Below are 21,369 nucleotides of genomic sequence, written 5' to 3'. Positions count from 1 at the left end.
ATAAACAAGGTTTCTTCATTTATTAAGTAAGTTTTGGGGCTGTTTAAGTAAAGCTAATGCATTTTTAGCTCAACAAAGCCCTCGGCTATCGGTTCGATAAGAAAATGGGTCATGTGCTATAGGCCATTAGGCTGTGCCTCATTGTGAGCAATCACTAAACGAGCTTAAGAGTCAAGGATTTTGACTCTAGTCGCTTTAAAGAAAACTGCTTGCCCCAACCGACAAAGCTGCTGAATAGATAACAAGTTCACCCCTAGTTGAGGGACATAGTATACATTGTACAACAAAGCAAGATTTGAACCCTTGTCAGTGGCAAAATTGTTGCAACCTTGAGCCCGGATCTTGATTGAGGAGTTGTTTGTTACGCGGACTTGCTTGGTTGCAGGGGCTCGAGTACAGAAGATGTCCTCTATAGGATTCATGTGATGTGTAGCTCCACTGTTCACAATCCAAACATGTACTGATGTGCTCGGTTGTGACGATTGGGCCTCTGTGGTAACCTCGTTGGGAGGCAATTCACAAATGTGGACGACACTCGCATTAGATGTCTCTATGGAGATGATGTGGGCCTTTGCAGACTAGTCAAACAGGGCCTTTGGAGTTGAGAACATTATTGACTAGGATGGTTGACCGGTGGCAGTGTGGGTATGACCTTTCCACTGCCCCTTGCCACCACCTTGCCTCCCTTGAGGGGGATTGCTCGATTGAGGGGCAGGGGTCTGTGACTTGGGTTTTGTTGATGTGCCTCTTGCCTTTGATCGACACTTGTTGTCAAAATGGCCAGTCTTTTGACAATGTTGACAATACAAATTCTTCTTAGGTACATTTTACTACCCGGGTTTGAGTTGAGACTGGGAGTTTCCTTGTGATTCCCTTGCTTGATTTTGATTTTGATTTGAAGTTTGATTTGGTTTACCCTTCCCTTGCTGCCCCTTTGAAGAATGAGTAACAAGAGCCCCCTTTGAGGGATTATTCCTTCTTCTTAGGTACATTTTGCTACTCGGGTTTGAGTTGAGACTGGGAGTTTCCTTGTGATTCCCTTGCTTGCTTTTGATTTTGATTTGGTTTACTCTTCCCTTGCTACCCCTTTTGAGAATGAGTAACATTTAGACTTGTCCCTAAATGATATTGGACCAAGAGAAATTTTCATTTTGATTTGTTTTTTATTACCGATTCTGGGTATCGGTTTGTACCCCAACATGATTCTACCCGTGTGGAACAGCCAAGTAGTCAGAAAGAATCGACAATTCTTTCTAACGCTGAAAACTATTAGGTTTACGAGATTATTCATGTGAAATTGTTCAAACAGTCGTGATAATGTAATAGTTAATATTCAAATTCATAGAATGTGGGTAAATTGGGCAAAGAAACCACTTGCTATACAAAATTTAAGTATTTATGTGACAGCTTGTTAAGAAAGAATGTGACCTGATCGTTAGAGGACTTAGGAGTCCTTGAAGTGGAGAATTTCGCAAGGAGACACCGATACTCAGCCAACTTGACTTTTAAGTTACCCCAGTCAGAGATTTTGAAGTTTTGAAGCTCATGGTTAAGATTTATTCGATGGTTCTTATCCCAAGCTGCATAGCGGTCGGTCAAGTGTGCCCATTGCTCTGACGCTAAGTAAAAATGCTGAATAAGCCGTGTATCATCTTGACAATAGTGGAGGCATTCCTAGCCTTCCATGAGTGGACGACCTCGTATGGAACAAGTGTGGGATTGGGTTGGGGTTCCAACCCCTGCACAAGATCCCATAGGTTATGTGAGTCAAGAACATGTCTCATCAAGTTCGACCAAGTTGTAAAGTTTGACCTGTTAAAACGAGTCTTGTCATTGAATGCATGCTTGGAAGAAGATGAGGAAGAACCATGAGGTGTCAAGAATGTGGGGCAAGATGGATGTGGAGGATAAGATGGTGGTGGTGGTGGAGGTATCTGATAAGGAGGAGGGGGAAGAGGTGGATAGGTAGACATAGACTGCGAGTGTCCAATGAGTGCTGATTGATGCGGAGGCACTGGAACATGAATGTTTCCATAAGGTGCCGATGGAGGTGGAGGCATTGGGACATGTAAGCCCTGTTTAAATGTCGGCTGGGACATAGCATAATGACCAGAGGATCCACTAGGTAATGCCATGGAGGTAAACTGTGGCACCAACTAATCCACGCTCGGGAGAGATTAGGGGGAATACCGAGGGTGCAATGATCTCGAAAGTGTGTGAGGAAAAGGTGGAACACCATCGGGATGAGGAAGAAATGAGGTCCTAATAGTTGTGTCTTAAGTTTGAAGAACCCCCCTGTGTGGTGAATGAAATCACATGTGATCCTACATGAGAGGCAACATGTAGTGGATTTAATGGAGGCTGAAAGGATGCGGCAGTGGAATAAGAGGGTAGGATGGGAGGGAGATTAAATGGATTTGTGATAGATGTAGATGTGGGAAATAATATAGGTTCCTTTTGTCCATTAAATGCATTAAATTGAAATAATGATGATGAAGATGCACCTACTTCATTTTAACCTTTGAAAACAAAATTGTTTGAAGGAAAAGAAGAAGAAGGATTACTCACAGTTTCTTGTTTCAATTGCTTACGTAGTCTTGAGTTCATAAAGAAATATTTGTCTTTCTCGTTACTCATAAACCATAAATTGTTTTGCATAAGTTCTTGATTATGAAAATCATCCATACCAATAGAAGAAGGGAATCATAAATAACAGAATCTGAAATGGTAAGACATACCTAGCACCGGAGAGAATAAGTATAAAGGCAATGGAGTGTACTCTATGCCAGTTTCCACTTGTGGATGGCCAATCCTAAGTGGAGATTCCACCCTTCTTGCATGGTTAGTAGATCGGTGCACATAATGTAAAGGGTGAAATTCAGACTTACCATCTATCTGCTGTTGGGCTCTATGCATCAAAATGAGATCATACTCAATTGCAGTGATCTTGTAAGGTCGTGGAACTCCATGGTAGTCCAATGTCTGTCCGGCCATGTCGGGAGCTTGTGAAGCAAGCTGTGAGGCCCACTTTGACTCGTTCCTTAATGGATTTAGCTCGGATGTGAGAGGTGGTGCAGAAGTAGTATTCGAAGTCATCTGTCCTATTGCTCCTACTTCTTGTGTAGGTCTTTTAGACCAAGGCCTAGGTTTCTCTCAGAGAACTTGGCTCTGATATCATGTGAAGAAATACCCTAACTCAAAAACACAAATAATACCGTACGACAAAGCACAGACTGATAGAAAAATGCAATTAGGGTTAGGGTAACTCAGAGACAATGAACACAGAGAATGAATGAAATGATATGACTATTGAATATACAATGCTCATGGAACAAACACACTATGTAGTAAATGAATATTGTACCTCGAACTCATGTGTTTCAAGGATCAAGGTAGGGGTAACGAGCTAGAGAATGTGTCGTACTCCGAACGGATCCCGAATCGTAGGAAGGCAGCCTCCCGATGTCGAACATCAATTAATGCAGCCAAGGAAGGCTGAATCTGATGCAGGCGATAGTGTAGGAGAGAGAAAGACTAAAAACGCAGGTGAGAGGAGAGAGACTGAAAATGCTAGCTGCAGGAGAGAGAGAAAACAACAAACACAGGAAAAACCAGCAACGGCAAATTAGCTCCGAACAATGTGTGGTAGACTGGAAATAGGCACTAGACTGTTGTAGGCAGCAATGGCCAGCTTGAACCGCGATGTCCTTCGCGTTGGGGTGTGGGCAGCAAGATGAAATACCTGAAATCTGCAAAAACGAGATTAAGGTTGAATGGAGGGCAACATACCTATTTATAGAAAGTTTGGGCTCTTCCAAGTGGGTTTCTTGCTTATGGGATACATACACTCTCTAGAAAAATCTTTTCTTTTTAAATAAACAAGGTTTCTTCTTTAATTAAGTATGCTTTGGGGCTATTTAAGTGAAGCTAATGCACTTTTAGCTCAACACCGGATAATGTCACCATTGCCCGTGGGATACCCGATCGCCTCATTTGTGCAGGATATTGTTGTAGAGTACGCCGCAATGAAGTATCACATTAATATGATAGAGGATATTTGGGAGCATCCTGAGAGAAGATTATCTAGTTAGAAGATGTGGTGGCAACACTCTTGTTACATCTTTTGTCCCCCAAGCATTATGCCTTTTACACCAACCTTGATTTCTCATGTATGTGAGATACCATCACATGGGAGGAGTTGGTATTGATGATCTTGGTGTCAGCAATGATGCAACAATGGAAGCATAAACAACATGCTGAAATAAACTGTTGAAACACATGACAAGAAAAAATAAACACAAATACAGATGAGAACTCAGATGTATGCTCGGGAAACGGAATCCATATCGAACACGAGACAACAGCATACGACAGTGAATCACTCGCTGTGTGGGCACCTTGGCACCGACTCCTCTGTCCTTAGAAGAATCCACAAATGATGATTGAAGTACAGAAGAGGAGGAGCCCCAACAATATATAGGCATAAAATGGGGAGAGCAATAAATGCAGTCGACCAGCATTAAATGCTTCCTAGCCCTAAAAAGGGCACAAAAAAATGCCAGAAAAAATACTATAAAAAGGCCTCTCCTCAGAAGAATCCACAAGTGATGACTGAAGTACAGAAGAGGAGGAGGTGCCCCAACAATATATAGGCATAAAATGGGGAGAGCAATAAATGTAGTCAGCCAGCATTTGATGCTGGTCGACCAGTATTAAATGCTTCCTAGCCCTAAAAAGGGCACCAGAAAATGCCAGAAAAAATACTATAAAAAGGCCATAGCCTCTGCAGCACAGACTCACCCTGAGCTGACTAATCTGGTAATGCCCTTTCTCAAATCAGGAGTGATCTGATACAATACAATAGTACAATGATAGGGAATCATAAACTATACAACATAGAACCACCAGACGAACCATGGATATCCAAGAAGTGAGTGGCCAGCCCACCACCAAGATGCCTCGGAGACAATCTGATGTTGATGTCGAGCATAACAGCACCACCTGAAAATAGAGAAGAATCACAGCAGCTCTCTGTGTTATGTTACCTATGTCACTCAGGACATACAAGACCAATCTATCAAACATGTCTCTGAACTTGTGACCATGGAATCCCCGCCTTTGGCCAAAACTGCCAAAGTGTCCCCTCGTGTGAGCTCCAGACGAAAGCCTCCCGCTCTCGGTCAAGTAACCAATCCATCATGAACCTGGATATCAATCCTAGCTCTAGGATTTGTACCTGCCAGACGTCGGTCGATGCGTCAGGGATGTCACTCTCTGGATCCTATGCATTTGTATAGAGATATAGATGAGGCACGGTTGCCCCATCTTACCACCCTCTCACACTTCCTCTGTGGCATTGGAGTCATGAGGGATGTCTGTATCACCACCACTAGAAAGTAGTTGAGGAAGGGGCCACTAAGCCCTTCCCACGATCCGAAGAAAAGGATCCCTTCCGCACCTCAGACTTCACCTTGGTTGGAGGATCGGAATCGGAATCTGAGGTAGACGATGGCTTGTCGGAAGAGTCCGCATCCCGCTTCGTCTTCTGCTCCTTTTTCTTCCGAGAAGCCACTAACCCTTTGTAGTCCTTCCTTAAATGACCTTTCTTGCCACGGTGATAACACTGGGCCTTGGACTTCTTCATCTTTGAACCCCTCTTTGAAGCTGCAAGAGCCTCACCTGAACCGCCATAATGTGATGGAAGCCTCCCTTGTAGTCGCAAAGTAGCCTCATGCTCAAGTAGCATGGAGGACATGTAAAGAAAACTGACAGGAGTTGTAGATGTTTGCGCCCGTAAAGCATTTGCCACTCCATCAAACTCCCGAGGAAGCTTGTAGAGTACCATACCAACAAGATGTGCCTCTAATAGGGCAGACTACATAGTACGAAGCTGGTCTTGGAGTTGGGTAACACAAAGTAGAAAGGATTGAATCGTATCTTTGGATTCAAACTTCAGTTGCTGGAGCTGGCCATAGAGAGTTACGGCCCTTATGGTGGAAGGAGCCTCATACATCAACTGTAACTTCGACCATACATTTGAAGCTGCCGTACAGGAGGTGACTGCTGGTAGGACTTATTTGGAAATACATTGAATTAATGCTGAATAAGCACGGGCATCATCCGAATCCCATGTAAGCACTGCCTTCTCATGATTATCTTCATCAAAATCAGATGGAACAGGAGAAGGTTGTTGAGGATGGGCCATAGCTCCGCCAACCATGTACCATAACCGCTTCTGAATAAACCAACCCTTCATCACTGCACTCCACGTGTAATAATCAAGTCCATGGAGCTTATCATTAGTGGATGTACATGGAGGAGCTAACTGGAGAGGATTTAGAAAAGAAATAGAGAAAAGAAGGGATTGGGAGAGGGAACACAGTCAAACCACGAGCACAGACGGCGAAAAGCAAGAGTTCACATGCAGTATAACCCAAAAATTGATCAAAATAAGCCAAAATCTGCTGTACGAAGTCAAAAAATCAGTGGAAATCTGCTAGAAACAGCAAAAACGGCCAGTTTTGCCAGTCGGCCAGCCCAAAATAGTGCTGTAAATAGCAAAACGCAGGCTGTACACTGCCTAAACAGGTGTAGGGAACTGTCGCCAGCAGCTGGATGAGGAAAACACAGGCAGCAAGAGGTGTTGGACAGGCAGGCGATGCATATGCTGATCAAAACGCAGAGTATGGAAGCCAAAATCTGGTTGCAATCAGGTTGACAGCAGTCGCCAAGGCAGCAGAGGGGTAAAGCAGTCCTGAAAACAGCAATAAAACACAGCTGAAACACAAAACCTGAAAACTGATACCATGTCAGAAGTGGTGCAGCAATGGAAGCATAAACAACATATTGAAATAAATTGCTGAAACACAAGACAAGAAAACATAAACACAAATATAAATGAGAACTCAGATGTATGCCCAAGAAACGGAATCCATATTAAACACGAGACAACAGCATACAACAGTGAATCACTGGCTGTGTGGGCATCCTGGCACCGGCTCCTCTCTCCTTAGAAGAATCCACAAATGATGACTGAAGTACAGAAGAGGAGGAGGAGCCCCAACAATATATAGGCATAAAATGGGGGGAGCAATAAATGTAGTCGGCCAGCATTAAATGCTCCCTAGCCCTAAAAAGGGCACCAGAAAATGCCAAAAAAAAACTATAAAAAGGCCACAGCCTTTACAGCACAGACTCACCCTGAGCTGACTAATCTGCTAACACTTGGAGCAAGATACACATACAAGGAAACATGTTTAGATGGAGCAAGTCCAATTGTGGTTTTGTAGCTAATCCATTTAGAAAGGACAAAAGAAGAAGAAGAAAGGAAAGAAAAGAAAATTTGTTAATGGTGTACATTTCATGGATGCTAGGCTCTTTATTAGGCTTTGTATTGTGCGCCTTTATGGGTAGTTGGGCACCCATTGAGGGCTAGCTCATTTGTCTTAGGTCTTGTCTTAGAGTCTAATTGTGCCCACTCCATTCTTGTTACATCAGATCACATCAAGTTGGAGAGAGGGAGTTTGGAGTTACTGCTGTTCATCACACGTGGTGCCATTCACTTATGGCACGGTACATCTGTTGTATTGTGTTATAGATTCCATACCGACTTGTTCATTGTTGGGGTTCTTGTGTTCTCTCTTTTACTATTCATTCTTCTTGGTGTTTAGTAGTTGTGATTCTTCCACTTTCATTGCTCTCAAATGTGTCGCATATTGGGTGACCTATTTTCCTGCCGATCCGAGCTGCTGAAATTTGCCTCTTTCATTGCTGCAGCTCTAGAACTTTGCGATTGCTGTCTTTGCCCCTTTGTTTATTGCTGGCAACCTGGTATACAGTTGGCCGATCTGTTTTCTCTGCTCTGAAGATGGTTGCAACCTAACTTTTGACTACTGTTAGTGCCTTTTCAAGGCTGATCTGCCTATTGCCATACTGTTGCACCTCTCTAAGATCTTGTGTTTGCTAGTTGACTCCTTCGTATAGTGGTAAAGTTTTTGTTGTTCCTAATTTGATCTGCCTATTGCCATGCTGTTGCACCTCTCTAAGATCTTGTGTTTGCCAGTTGACTCCTTCAGATTATGGTAAAGTTTGGGTTTTTCCTAATCTGATTATATGCATGCTTTTTGTGTTTTGCATTTTGTGTTTTGCGCTTTGCATTGTTCAACTAGTTACTATACAGAGGGTCTATTGTGTTGGTGGTTGTGATTTACACACTCTCTTCACTTCTGCTCCCATCTGTATGTTTTTCTATTGCTTGTGTGTTTGAACTGTGTTGTGAAGTTTGGAACTCTTGATTGTTTGGGCTAATTGATCATGAGTAACCTAAGTATCTCTTACTCTCTCTATTCGATGTCATCATTTTGCATATCATTGATCCTTTTTCAGACTTTTCCATCTTAGTGGCTTAAGATTTCTTCACCATGGCCTAACCTTGATTTTCTATGGCTTTTTTTTCAAGCTTGGAGGACGCTTGGTCTTTGGTTCGAAGTTGCAGGTTCATCTTTTGCTTCGACCATGTTCCAAGCTTCGTAGATTCCCTTCACATCTCTAGTGCCTCTAGAGATGTCTTTGGAGGATGATGGTTTTGTGACATGCTTCATTGAGTTCTCCTAGTGGCTGCTTTCTAGTTTGTGGTTCTATGTCTATGCTATCCGGTGAAATGGTGTCATGCTTCTTTTGTGGGGATCTTGTTACTCAATCAACGGTGGTGATTGATGTAGATAGGGTCACTGTGTTCTTTGGTGGCTTGGCCAAATCTGTTCATCTACTTGGCAAATGGTTCACACACTCACTTCACTTCTGCTCCCATCTTTATGTTTTTCTATTGCTTGTGTGTTTGAACTGTGTTGTGAAGTGTGGAACTCTTGATTGTTCATGAGTAACACAGACATCTCTTACTCTCTTTATTCGTTATCATCATTTTGCATATCATTGATCCTTTTTCAGAATTTTCCATCTTGGTGGCTTAAGATTTCTTCACCATGGCCTAACCTTGATCTTCCATTGCATTCTTTTGAAGCCTGGAAGATGCTTGGTCTTTGAGTTCGAAGTTGCAGGTTCTTCATATTCTGCTTTGACCATGTTTCAAGCTTTGTAGATTCTCTCCACATCTCTTGTGCCTCGAGATGTCTTTGGAGGATGGTGGTTTTTTGACATACTTCATTGAGTTCTCTTGCTGGCTGCTTTCTAGTTGCTTTGGTGGTTCTATCTCTATGCTATCCGGTGAGATGGTATCGTGCTTCTTTTGTAGTGATCTTGATGCCCAATCAATGATGGTGATCGATGTAGATAGGGTCACTGTGTTCTTTGGTGGCTTGGCTGAATTTGTTCGGCTCTTTGGGAAATGGTTGACTCTTGATCCCTTAGGCTAACTTGAATGGTGGTTCCTTGACAGAGTCATTGTATATTGTTTTAGGATTTCCATTTTCAAGAGGGTTTCGTTGCAATAAGTGATATTACATCCATGCTTATGAGTGGTGTGGGGCTTGGGTACCATGCCGTTACATCTCAACCATCCTCATTTGATTGTCGTAGTGGTAGTTCTACATGTCCTTGATTTGGCCTTCCTTCTCCTCTCCAATTATGGTCTTACCCAACTTGGTACAAGGGCTATCTTCGCCAAGTAGATGATGGTCTTACCCAATTATGGCCCTTCAGCTTCAGAGGGGCTTGGGTAATTCATAGGATTGTGAGGAGCTCATCTGCTACCAATTGGTCCCGTTTCAGTTCTTATGAGATGTTTCCCAGTCTTTGAGAGACACCACTTTACTTGTTCCATCGAGTTCTCAAGTTGAAGCAGTTGGGGGTTGTTTGAACAGTCTACTGGTTGATTGTTTTTTGTCCTCTTTACTGTTGTGTTGCGATTGTAACATGGCAAGGTTTGGGTAACACATGCAGTACTTGTAGTCGCATAATCAACCAATCGCTTCAAATTGTAAGTCAGTTTTAGCCAATAATCATTTGAAAGCAAAACATTTGGATAGCAGAGACTCAAGTGTGGTGAAGGTGGGATCCCCCCTATGAATGAGGAGAGGCTCTTTATCAAGGTTCTCAATCAAGATACTGTGTAGTTCTCTGTCAAATTTCTTTAGCAAAGACAATTTGATTGGGAATTGTACCTTGCAATGGATTTAGATTGCTTGAGACAACAAAGAATGCACACAACTATTGGTTATAATTGGTTCATGCTTATGATTGCTTCTTTATTCTAGAGATATTGTGTCATTGGACTGAAAGAGATTTGAGTTGCAGCCAAGAATGGAAAATATATTATGTTAAAGACTGTCCAAGATCAGAAAACCTCCCTGAAGTCTCTTGAAAGCAGTGGAACATTCAAGAGTACCTAGGTCATCAGAATTATGGTAACTGGTTCAGCTTCATAGAAAAGCAACCTAAGAACTGGAAAATTATCTTGGGAAACCTGCTCTTTTTTCACTTTAGTTGTTCAAAGAAACAACTTTTGACACAGGATTATGCAAGTGGGAACATTCTACAATAATCATTGAAAGCCTCACTTTAGGTTTCACATGTGGCAGATTGGGTGAACCATGCTGTTAATGCTGAATTTCATATATATTGGTGCCCATAAATTAATATCAATGAGACTTTTGGCAAGGAAATTAATAATAGAAATACACCCATGTGTACATTAACTTAAAACACATAAAAACAACAGTTTAGAGACAATAGTTTAGAGAAACTTGATGGAGACAAATTGTAGATTGAAGATTGGCTCGCACATTTAAAAGGGTGATATTAGGCTAAGCTACCTATATTCCACTACACAATGTGGACAATGGAGTGAGGATAACTCTTGTGCACAATTTGTTCCTTAATTGACAAAAACAAGAGATTTCTTAGATAGATTCAAACACTTGAGTCTCGGGAGATTAACGTCGAGGGTCTTGTATTCTTCCCAAGGTTCTCTCTTTTGATTTGTGAAAGTTTGGACTTGATAGAGTTGCACAAAGGGAGTGCTGTGTGTATAATATTTGAAGACCCATGGCAGCATTAGCGTGGCAGTTTGAGGGCCTTCAAACTTACTTTAAGAACATGCAATCTTCGTGCTTTCACAGATTGTATGTCAAAAGATGACGTACCAGTGAGACAGTAGGGTTGGTAGGGAGGAACACGGAGTGAGCTCGGCAAACATGGAGAAGAGAAGAGAAGAGAGAGGAAACTCTAATGAATGGAATGATGAAGTTCCGAATCATGGAGTGAATGTGATACAAGGGAACAAGGGTGCCGTAGCACAAGAAAAATGATGAAGACAGCCACGAACCACGAACCGCAATGTCCTCCTGAAGGGGTGTGAGGGTAGTGGAGAGGTTGGAGAGAAGAGGTGATGGATTGAATGAATCAGCCGTGAGGAATGAATGAGAGAGTGGCTTATAAATAGGCACAGTCAGTCTAGGATGGCGCCCCTTCTTGGGGCTGCAAACCCTAAACACAAAACACAAAAACGCAAAAATGCAAATTGCAGGTGAAGGGTTTCTCAACACCCCCTCTCAAGCCCAAGAAGGGGAACAAGAGAAGAGGGAGGTGGAGATGCAATTCTTATGCAGTAGGTGCCACTTGGACAGTGTCTCTCGTGGGAAAATTGTTCACTTGCCCGAGTGCCCTAGTACAAAGATGATAAAAACATGCAATGCACAGGAGGAATGTCAGACTTTGTGTGGTGCCAAGAACCATAAGAATATGCCCGTATTCGATCTTGGGAGGTGGCTCCATGCTAACCAAGTGACCAAGGCAAGAAGAGGAGAGGAGGAAGAAGATGTAGAGGATTCCTAAGATCCAAGATTTTCACCGAAAAGGAAATTTGTAGTAAAGAATAGTAGACAGAGTGAATTGGAGAATCCAAAACTCAAGTTTGGGAGAGAAGCCACTAGCTCTGGGTATCCATGCTGGAAGGAATACGAAGGCCTCGTCACCAAGTCATGGTTGAACCTCCGAGGTCCCGATCTAGGTGGTACCTGAAGATCTTGGGTATTAGTAAAAGAGATGACTGGTCGAAGACAGCCACCCCAAGAAAGTAGAGGATCGGTGAAGAACTTCATGTGGAGTAGGTTTTCCCTCTGAGGGGGGAGGTGGAGGGGCCCCCGCTGAAGTCGAAGAAGAAGTAGATGCTCCCTTTGAGGGCAAAGAAATAGCATCCCCCTTTGAATCCCCCTCTGAAGTAGATAGAGAATCTAAAAACTCATGGATCACGGACTCCGAAATGTCTGATGACGAAGGAAGTGCTGCCGGTCGTGCTGAAGAAGGTATCTGGGGTGCCGAAGAGCTCCCAAAGGTAGTCTCTCAAACCTGAGTAGTCGAGGGTAGGGAAGGGTGGGGCTCAGAATGAGCAAGAGGTGGGCAATAGTTGCTGTCTCTTAGTGGAGCGGACTAGGTAGCCGAAGAAGAGGAAGGAGTCGAGCAGCCACTCTCTCTCGAAGGAGCGGATTGATGAGGAAACAATATCAAACAATCACTATCTCTCGATGGAGCGGACTGCAAATCTGTAAGTTGCGGAAGCCACAATACTTGAAAATAAGTGAGAGAAGATTGCCGCTGGCATTGCGACGATCTCCAGGAGGTCGTAGCGCCAATCGATTCTCCATGTGCTTGAAAGGACTTAGTGCGCATCGGATGCGTCTTATAGCTTTGAGCATAGTACTCTGATAGCCGATGCAGAACAATCTCTGTGGCCTAGAAAGGAGAGGTAGCACAAGGAGTGCCTGGTGGAAGACGCATGTACTCTAGAGGGGTGGGGAGCAAAGGTCTAAGTCGGCAAGCATTGGTGGTGTGTCCGGTGATGCCACAGTAAGAGTACCCAGCAGTCTGGACATCTGTTGGTAAAGAAACCATGGATACCAGTGTGCCTTGCTGAAGAAGGAAGAGGTCAGCCACCATGAACCACGAACCGCAATGTTTGCCTCAAGGGGTGTGAGGGTAGTGTGAAGCACGAACCGCAATGTCTGCCTCAAGGGGTGGGAGGGTAGTGGAAGGGCTGAAAGTGAGCTGCCAGTGGGAGGAGGATGTGACCAGCAGTTAGAGGTTGTAACCAGTAGAAAAACGTAGGTGAGGAGAGAGAAATACTAAAAACGCAGGCAGGACAGCCTGCAGGAGAGAGAAAGACTAAAAATGTAGACAACAGGTGAGAGAGAGAGTAAAAACGTAGGTAGCAGGTGAGAGAAAGACTAAAAATGCAGGCAGGACAGCTTGCAGGAGAGAGAAAGACTGAAAACGTAGGCAGCATGACTGTGATGACGTGGCAAGCTGTACGGCAGCAGGTTTGCACGGGAGCAGCAGTCGCCTGATTGAAATCAGCTCCAAACTGCGTGAAGAGGGCTGGAAATTAGGCGCCAACTGATGGAGACAGTAATGGACAGCTTCAGCTGAGATATCCTCCGCAAATGGGATGTGGGCAGCAAGCTGAAACACTTGAAATCTGCAAAAAAGAGATTTTGATACAGCGAAAGAAGAAGAGAAGTGGATGCCGAACTCGCCACCGGTCTTTGCCTTCATTGGAGTGGAGGATCTTCGCTGCTAGGTGAGCAGATCTAGCTCTGATACCATGTCAAAAGATGACGTACCAGTGAGACAGTAGGGTTGGCGGGGAGGAACACGGAGTGAACTCGGCAAACATGGAGAAGAGAAGAGAAGAGAGAAGAAACTCTGATGAATGGAATGATGAAGTTCTGAATCATGGAGTGAATGTGATACAAGGGAACAAGGGTGCCGTAGCACAAGGAAGATGATGAAGACAGCCACGAACCACGAACCGCAATGTCCTCCTGAAGGGGTGTGAGGGTAGTGGAGAGGCTGGAGACAAGAGGTGATGGACTGAATGAATCAGCCGTGAGGAATGAATGGGAGAGTGGCCTATAAATAACCACAGTTAGTCTAGGATGGCACCCCTTTTTGGGGCTGCAAACCCTAAACGTAAAACGTAGAAACGCAAAAACGCAAATTGCAAGTGAAGGGTTTCTCAACAGTATCAACATTCCTGCATTTTACTTGTTAAGCATCCATATAATATGTTATGATTGTTGCATGGCATGAACACACCTGAAAGTAACGGGCATTGTTTACTTGCTGCATTCTATACATTTATATCTGCACTCCAAGTGTAAGAGCTGTTTAGCAGTCCTCATCAACTTAAACAATCTGTGTTCATTTTTTAGGGAATTTCTTGATTGTAGTATCAACATTCCTGCATTTTACTTGTTAAGCATCCATATAATATGTTATGATTGCTGCATGGCACGATCACACCTGAAAGTACTGGGCATTGTTTACTTGCTGCATTCTATACATTTATATCTGCACTCCAAGTGTAACAGCAGTTTAGCAGTCCTCAACAACTTAAACAATCTATGTTCATTTTTTAGGGAATTTCTTGCATTGAATTTTGTGTATGGTAGGTCCAATCCCATCATCTGTTCCTTTGTTGTTGTATGGTCAAGTCAAATCACTTCAGTCTTCCTCAAGAGTGCCGTAGTGAAGACTGAGTGCAAGCTCTGTGTATATCACAAAAATTGTTACATGACCCCTTTCAAACATTTTAAGGAGACGAGGAAAATGTTGTTGATGGAGATGCACAATGCCATATATATCACAAAAATTGTTATATGATCCCTTTCAAACATTTTAAGGAGGCGAAAAGAGAGGAAAATGTTGTTGATAGAGATGCACAATGCCATTCAAATACTTGACAGCTGAAAAGCTAGGAATTGATAGGCATGAAGATTGGTGGAGAGGCAAAGGATTAGAATGACAAAGCGGGAGGTAAACAAAATCACTTCGCTGAAAGGAGATAAAAGTTTACTTTATTAGAACTTCCCCTCCAGTAACATTCCCAGAGTAAGAAGACAGTGGGATTGTCACGGTCTATTGAAAGGATTTCTCTGTTTGTCACAATGTCATGGTCTACTTAATGATTGTGCGCAGAGGAATTCTGATGGTAACAGGGTTTTTTGGTCAATTGCTAATCAAGTTTGTCTTTCTATGCCAGATCGCTGAAGTTAGAGATCGTTTGAATGTGGATGTGGAGATTACACCAGGAACAGCGCTAGCACCAGCTCCAGTCGAAACATTTGAGGACATGGTTTGTGCATCAGCAAGTAGTTGCTTTAATCCGGATGGCTCATTCAATTGTTGTCAATATTAGCTGTATGATCAAACTGAATTTGTTTCTGACCTTCAATTTCTGTACCTCTGTAAACTTCGGAGCATGGAACTATAGTGACAAGTTGTTCTGATTTTTTAGTGCCTGCATCCAAGTATAATGAAGGATATTGCGTTCCACCAATATACCACACCTACGCCAATCCAGGCCCAAGCAATGCCCGTTGCTTTATGTGGAAGAGATTTACTTGGCTGTGCTGAGACAGGAAGTGGAAAAACTGCAGCTTTCTCTATTCCTATGATTCAAGTGAGCTGGTTTGATCAATCTTCCTTGAGAACATATGTTTTTCTTTAGATTCAAGACACACATGTTGCGTGTAAAACCTTTGGGTGTTTTGCAGCATTGTCTGGCACAGCCTGCTGTACGACATGGTGATGGACCTTTGGCTTTGGTTCTGGCTCCAACAAGGGAGCTAGCTCAACAAATTGAGACAGAGGTCTGTATTTGTATGTATTCAGTTGTGCGCATATATCTACTGGCATGCTATATGTTTGGCAACATCCTGCTTCATGTGACTATACGAGATTTGTGACCATCTTTTTCATTGTGAATAACGGGCACGATCTGATGTGTTCCTTACACGTGGCTTAACTTTTGTGATGATATACTATTATGTATGTTGGTTGCAGGTGAGTCAATTGCCTATTTGAACACATGCCACTTTCCTTTGTGTTGTGCCCCCATGATTTCTCAATATGCTCTGATCTTTGACTCAAATACAGCACCGTATATTGTAGGCATCATGTCTTTAATAGCCATTACAGGTAATGATCAGCATGCATCAGGTCCGATATGGGAGTTTTTTAAAGGTTAAGGACCCTCCATTTATGTACAGTTTGAATATTATGGCTACAGCTTGAATATTATGGCAAAAGTGCCGAGGGCTTGGTGGCCATATATGAAGTGTTCCACTTGTGGATCTTGGGTGCGTACATCTGTAATTCTGTTGGTATTGATGAGGATGGAGGGTGAAGAATGAGGGGCATCACTCTGGTTCCCGGGGGGTGGGGGCTCATTCTTGGTATTGAAGAGAATTGAGGATGGAGGATGGAATGAGGGACATTAGATAGATGGGGTGGGGTTGAGTATGGGAGGTAGTGGGAAAGAGGTGAGATGTGGGGTGGAGGGGAGGGATTGGGGAAGGCTAATGGCTGATCACTGATATCTCTAAACTTTCCTAGTAGTATGTGACACTGGGTCCTCTGATTGCTAGAGCAGCCTCAGGTTAAATTACCATCTCACAAAGTTGCACTTTGGTTCATGATGAAATTATATCATCAGCTTGAGAAGTGTTCCTTGACTTGTATTGTTCAGTGTTACCCTAGCCAATAGAGCTCATTTCTATGTTGTTAAGTGTAACAGAATCTTATATTTGCTGTCTTTTTACTGTAAGTGGGTCTAAACTGGTTTAAGATGAAGGGGCATGGGACAGGGAGGAGATTTTAAGCATCATCTTCAATTTTCTGTTTTCTTGTGGATGCAGGTGAAGGCCTTTAGTAGGTCCCTTGACAATTTCAGGACTGCAATTGTGGTTGGAGGAACAAACATTGGGGAGCAGGTAGAAGATTTGTAACTATCCCTGTTGATTCGTAATTGCTAGCTTATTGGATAGCTTCTATGGTTTTTGTTCGAGGAACCTCACAATTAAAGCATGCAATCTGCGGTTGTAGAGATCTGAGCTACGCTCTGGAGTAGAAGTTGTGGTTGCTACACCTGGAAGATTCATAGACCACCTTCAGCAAGGGAATAGCTCCCTGTCAAGAGTATCCTATGTTGTTCTTGATGAAGCAGATAGAATGCTTGATATGGGCTTTGAGCCGCAAATCCGCGAGGTAAAGTGTTGAACAGCTGGTCTACAAACTCATGACTATGGTTGATTCCAGCAGCTAATGAGTGGCTTCACTTCCACCTACTGTTTTTTTTTCCCTTGAAGGTTATGAAGAACCTCCCTAAAAAGCATCAAACACTTCTTTTTAGTGCAACCATGCCGGAAGAGATTGAAGCCTTGGCTCAGGTATTCAAAATATTTCAAGTGTTCAACATAATTTATAATTGCAGCTAGTGTCTGCCAAACTGATGTCACTATTGTGAATTCTGTTTTTGAGGGGCATCCAACAGGAGTATCTGAGCAGTCCAGTTCGTGTGAAAGTTGGAAAAGTTAGTAGTCCAACTGCAAATGTTTTACAGACTTTAAACAAAGTCTCAGATGATGAGAAGGTAAACCACAATAACCTTTTAATAAAGCCTTGTGTGTATCAGGGTTGTGCTAAATTTATAATGCAGGCTCATGGCTTGCCTTTCCTTGCAAATGTTTATTGTCGTTAAGGTGAACTGGTGCTGTGGACTGTGTTATAAAAGCATTCCTTAGTGCCTGTAACAAGAGCAAGGTTTTTACTGTGTTTAGTTATGGGTATAATTATGGTCCATGGAAAGGCAAGAGGGAGATCATAATTCGTTTTTTGTTCATGCTTCTAGATTTCTTTAGTCCCTAGGTAAATTTGTAAAGCAAAAGCTTTTTATTTGGGTAGTCTCTTTTGTTTCAAAAACTGGGGAATATTTTCTAAGGTTCTATTTGTATTACAATGCTTATTTGGTTGCTACAGATAGACCAGTTACTGGCCCTCCTTGTTGAGGAGTCCAGTCAGTCAGAACGAGCTGGTCACCCTGCTCCACTTACGATAGTCTTTGTGGAACGAAAGGTTGGTGCAACTTAAATTCTTTGCTTGCCCTTGTTTATAGGTGGTTTGTGTACTAAATGTTCTTTTTCCTGTAGACACGATGTGATGAGATTTCGGATGCTTTAGTAGCACAAGGTCTCAAAGCTGCTGCTCTGCATGGTGGAAGAAGCCAAGCTGAGCGGGAAGCAGCACTGCGAGATTTCAGGAAAGGAAGCATTTCCATCCTGGTACTATTTTAATTCTTACTATTTCTGTTACCAAGGTTATTGATAGGTGATGTCACCAATAAATCTTACTGCAGGTCTATGACTCACCATGCAAAGAGTCCTTTAATCTGCAGTTCATACATCAAAGACTTGACTTTTCTATGCTGTCTTGTTTACTATGAGCTGTTTTTGATATCATGTTTATTCATAGAAGTTTATTTTCTGCATTTTGCATTTAGTTTTAGATCCCTTCAGAGCCGTCAGGAGATACCATCTTTTGTTCAAAGCCATATGCACTTGTTTACTTAATACCAATAATGATTTATTTTAGAGTTCTTCAAGTTGTTGTCTATTCTATTGTTATTTTGTTTTGTCAGAAAAAATTGTAAGGGCATAGCTTTTGGATGAAAGACTTCAAGAATTGTGAAAGACTGAACTGCAAAATTGTTAAAACAACTACTTGGACCTATGTATCTAAATATGTTCCATCATATTCATTTCTTACAGGTGGCTACTGATGTTGCATCACGAGGTCTTGATGTCAGTGGAGTAGCACATGTTGTTAACTTGGATCTTCCTAAGGTACATTTTAACTGTCACCCACAGATAGTAAAATCCCTGTCCCATATACATTTTGCAGGCTAATGCTTACCTTTTTGTACAGTGGAAGAATCTTGGTGAAGTGTGTTTGTGAGAGACCATTGACTCATTGCTGTGTATATATGGGTAGACTATGGAGGACTATGTGCACAGGATAGGGAGAACGGGACGAGCTGGTGCAACTGGACGTGCAACTTCCTTCTTTATGGATCGTGATGCAGTAAGTGCTAGTCTGTGTTCTAGTTAAGTTTTTTAACTTGCAAATTTTAACCTTACTAATTAGCTTTCCCTACCAGTTTCTTGTTGCTCAAATTCGAAAGGCAATAACGGAAGCAGAAGCTGGAAACACAATGGCATTTGCAACGGGAAGGGTAAGTCTTACTTCTTACCTTGGGTGATATTTTAATAACGAGTGAACATAGAATTTTCCAAGATTAATGCAGTTTATGTGCAGGCTGCACGCAAGAAGGAGAGGGAGCAAGCAGCAGCGTTTAGAGAAGGTAGGCTTGGGACAACTGGAATTGGGCAGATAGGCAACACGACAGTTAGGGTTGAAGACAAGTACAAGCATATGCTTGTAATACCTGTGGACCCAAAGAAACCAGAGGGAGCTGCTGATGATGCCTGGGATGATTGATAAATGTTTGAAAAAGTCTTGCTGATACTGTGAGACAAGGTGCATCATGTAGAGGTCTGTCATTTTTGTAGCCATATTAAATCAACGAGCCTGTGAATTTTGCTGAATCACTTGTGTGTGGAAGATGGGCCAGGGCACCCAGGAATTGGTATGATCAGTGCTAGCGGCTATGGCTGATTATGGAAAGAAATTTAGTTTTCCATTTTCAGTAGATTTGTGAGGATTTTGAGTTAGAGAAGATATAGAGCAAGCTGCTGATTTCAAGGTCCAAAATTGTAATTTCCTGCATTCTGCAATGAAATTGTGATTTATTATAAGAGTGCACAAGGACTTTTGACATACACATTTTCTTCCATCTGACTGCAGCTATTGGATTGTGATTGTATGTCAAAACTAAATGCACAATTGGCATTTGGTTCTGACCCATGGTTATCCAGTCCCCCATGCTGGGGATATCCATATTCCAGACAAGTGTTTATCACTGCAGAAGCCCAGGCAGGTGTCTACCCTTGTGTTACCCATAAAATTGCTTGCGGGGCTTATAGATCCGGTAGGGCTATTGTATGGTTGTGCTTTGAATATTTTGGGCATGCATTGAGGGCCATGTTTCATGTTCGGGCAAGATGCTTAATAAGCATGCGAGGCTGTCATGATATCACAATTGTTGGTATTATTGGGTTTGGGTGCACATGAGTCCAGATGAAGTAGTATTGACTGCTTAAAGTATTTGTTTTTATGGGAAGAGAAGGGTTCAACCTTATCAGGTGCTTGTTCAGGGACCATCTTTATGAATCAAAACCATGGTTTATGGAATGACCGATGCTGCTGCCCTGTAGTGCCTTGGGCATAGATTGGTGGCTCAAATAAATGTAGCCCACAAATCATTACACTCGTGTTGTACTTCCAACTCTCATCAAAATCTAGTTATTGGCTTGAATGGGTGGTTTGAATACATATGGCCTTCAAATCATCTCATAGCAGCTTGGATCAAAACCTTAGTTATTGGTGAAAATTTGAGTACCTTCTCTTCACTTATAGGTATTGGCTACTCCTGCATTCAACAACCACAATCATGTGTGCACATGCACAATCCTGATCCTCTTGCTCGTCCATTTGCAGCTTATATTTGGTTTGGCCCTCAATATTTAATGCTTGAAACAAGGTAATCAAGCTAAAGGGAAATGATCAACTAGTAACTTGAAAAGAGTCCCCATGAGTGGAAAAAAAGTTTTTGCTTGTATGTAAAAATACTATCCAACACTCCAAAAAAGGCACAAAAGACAAGTGTTACTTGGTGCTAATGGCTGTTTGGCAAAGCCTTTGAATTTGGAAAAAGCAGAGCTTGACATGACATTCTAGCCTATCCATGCTAGATAGACCCATGAGAGAAAGAGCTGGACATCAATTCTAACTGTATTTAGCAAATGTAAGTCTCTAGTTTTGTTCTTTCCTGTTTGCATTGTTTCTAGCTAGATTTTAAAAGTCATGTTTTCTTCTTTCAGGATACATGATAGGTCCTTGAGTTTGGCATGTAAAATTTTCCATGAGGTTCAGTTTGCTCTCATGTGGACATTATTACCGCACGCATGTTCACATGTAGTGTGCATGCATGCACACTACACTTGTGCACGTGAACACACTTTGTATGCACATATCTTGGTGTAATACGTTCAAATTGGTCATTGTAATCTTTTGCAATTTGCAAGAGGTATTTTATTGTATTTGGTGATGAATGAGTTCTCTCAATGCTACATGCTTGTTGCACACAAGAATTCACAAAGGGTTGCTTCAATGGGTTATTGGCAATAGCTTGATCCAGACATGGACTAATGAATGGGTTATTTCACAAAATCTCATCATGCTTGGCTTTTTGGGAAAATCCAACAAATGTCAAGATTTGGGCAATGCATAGAATTGTTGATTATTGTTTCTTGAGGAATTAATTACTAGTTCTTCATACCTCGCCCCTCCTATACATATGTACCTCACAGAGGTTCAAACACTTAAATGCAACCTTGCTTGTGCCTTTAATGATGCAAATTATTGGGATCACTAATCCTTTGTCCACATTGATTTAGT

At 42.3% G+C, this 21,369-nt stretch overlaps 1 protein-coding gene across 2 annotated transcripts in view; it reads left to right on the top strand.

Moving 5' to 3' along the window:
* LOC148041245 (DEAD-box ATP-dependent RNA helicase 20-like) overlaps positions 1-19,761 on the top strand; it is a 45,023-nt gene extending 25,262 nt beyond the window's left edge. The window contains exons 2-14 of one of the 2 annotated variants that reach the window (XM_087678397.1): positions 14,996-15,088; positions 15,251-15,415; positions 15,510-15,605; positions 16,653-16,727; positions 16,840-17,001; positions 17,103-17,183; positions 17,288-17,386; positions 17,773-17,868; positions 17,943-18,074; positions 18,561-18,635; positions 18,784-18,873; positions 18,950-19,024; positions 19,108-19,761. In XM_087678397.1, coding sequence (XP_087534523.1) covers positions 14,996-15,088; positions 15,251-15,415; positions 15,510-15,605; positions 16,653-16,727; positions 16,840-17,001; positions 17,103-17,183; positions 17,288-17,386; positions 17,773-17,868; positions 17,943-18,074; positions 18,561-18,635; positions 18,784-18,873; positions 18,950-19,024; positions 19,108-19,290 — 1,422 coding nt within the window. In that variant the 3' untranslated portion in view covers positions 19,291-19,761. Of the gene's footprint in view, positions 1-14,995; positions 15,089-15,250; positions 15,416-15,509; positions 15,606-16,652; positions 16,728-16,839; positions 17,002-17,102; positions 17,184-17,287; positions 17,387-17,772; positions 17,869-17,942; positions 18,075-18,560; positions 18,636-18,717; positions 18,874-18,949; positions 19,025-19,107 lie in introns of those variants that run through there. The other variant, XM_087678407.1, reaches the window with a different exon arrangement.
* The last annotated feature ends 1,608 nt before the right edge of the window (positions 19,762-21,369 follow it).

This window comes from Lygodium microphyllum, chromosome 1 (genome assembly GCF_053477565.2).
Source record: "Lygodium microphyllum isolate KBCC chromosome 1, Lygodium_microphyllum_v1.1.10, whole genome shotgun sequence".
Taxonomy (NCBI): Eukaryota; Viridiplantae; Streptophyta; class Polypodiopsida; order Schizaeales; family Lygodiaceae; genus Lygodium; species Lygodium microphyllum.
This window is presented reverse-complemented; position numbering and strand designations above follow the sequence as displayed.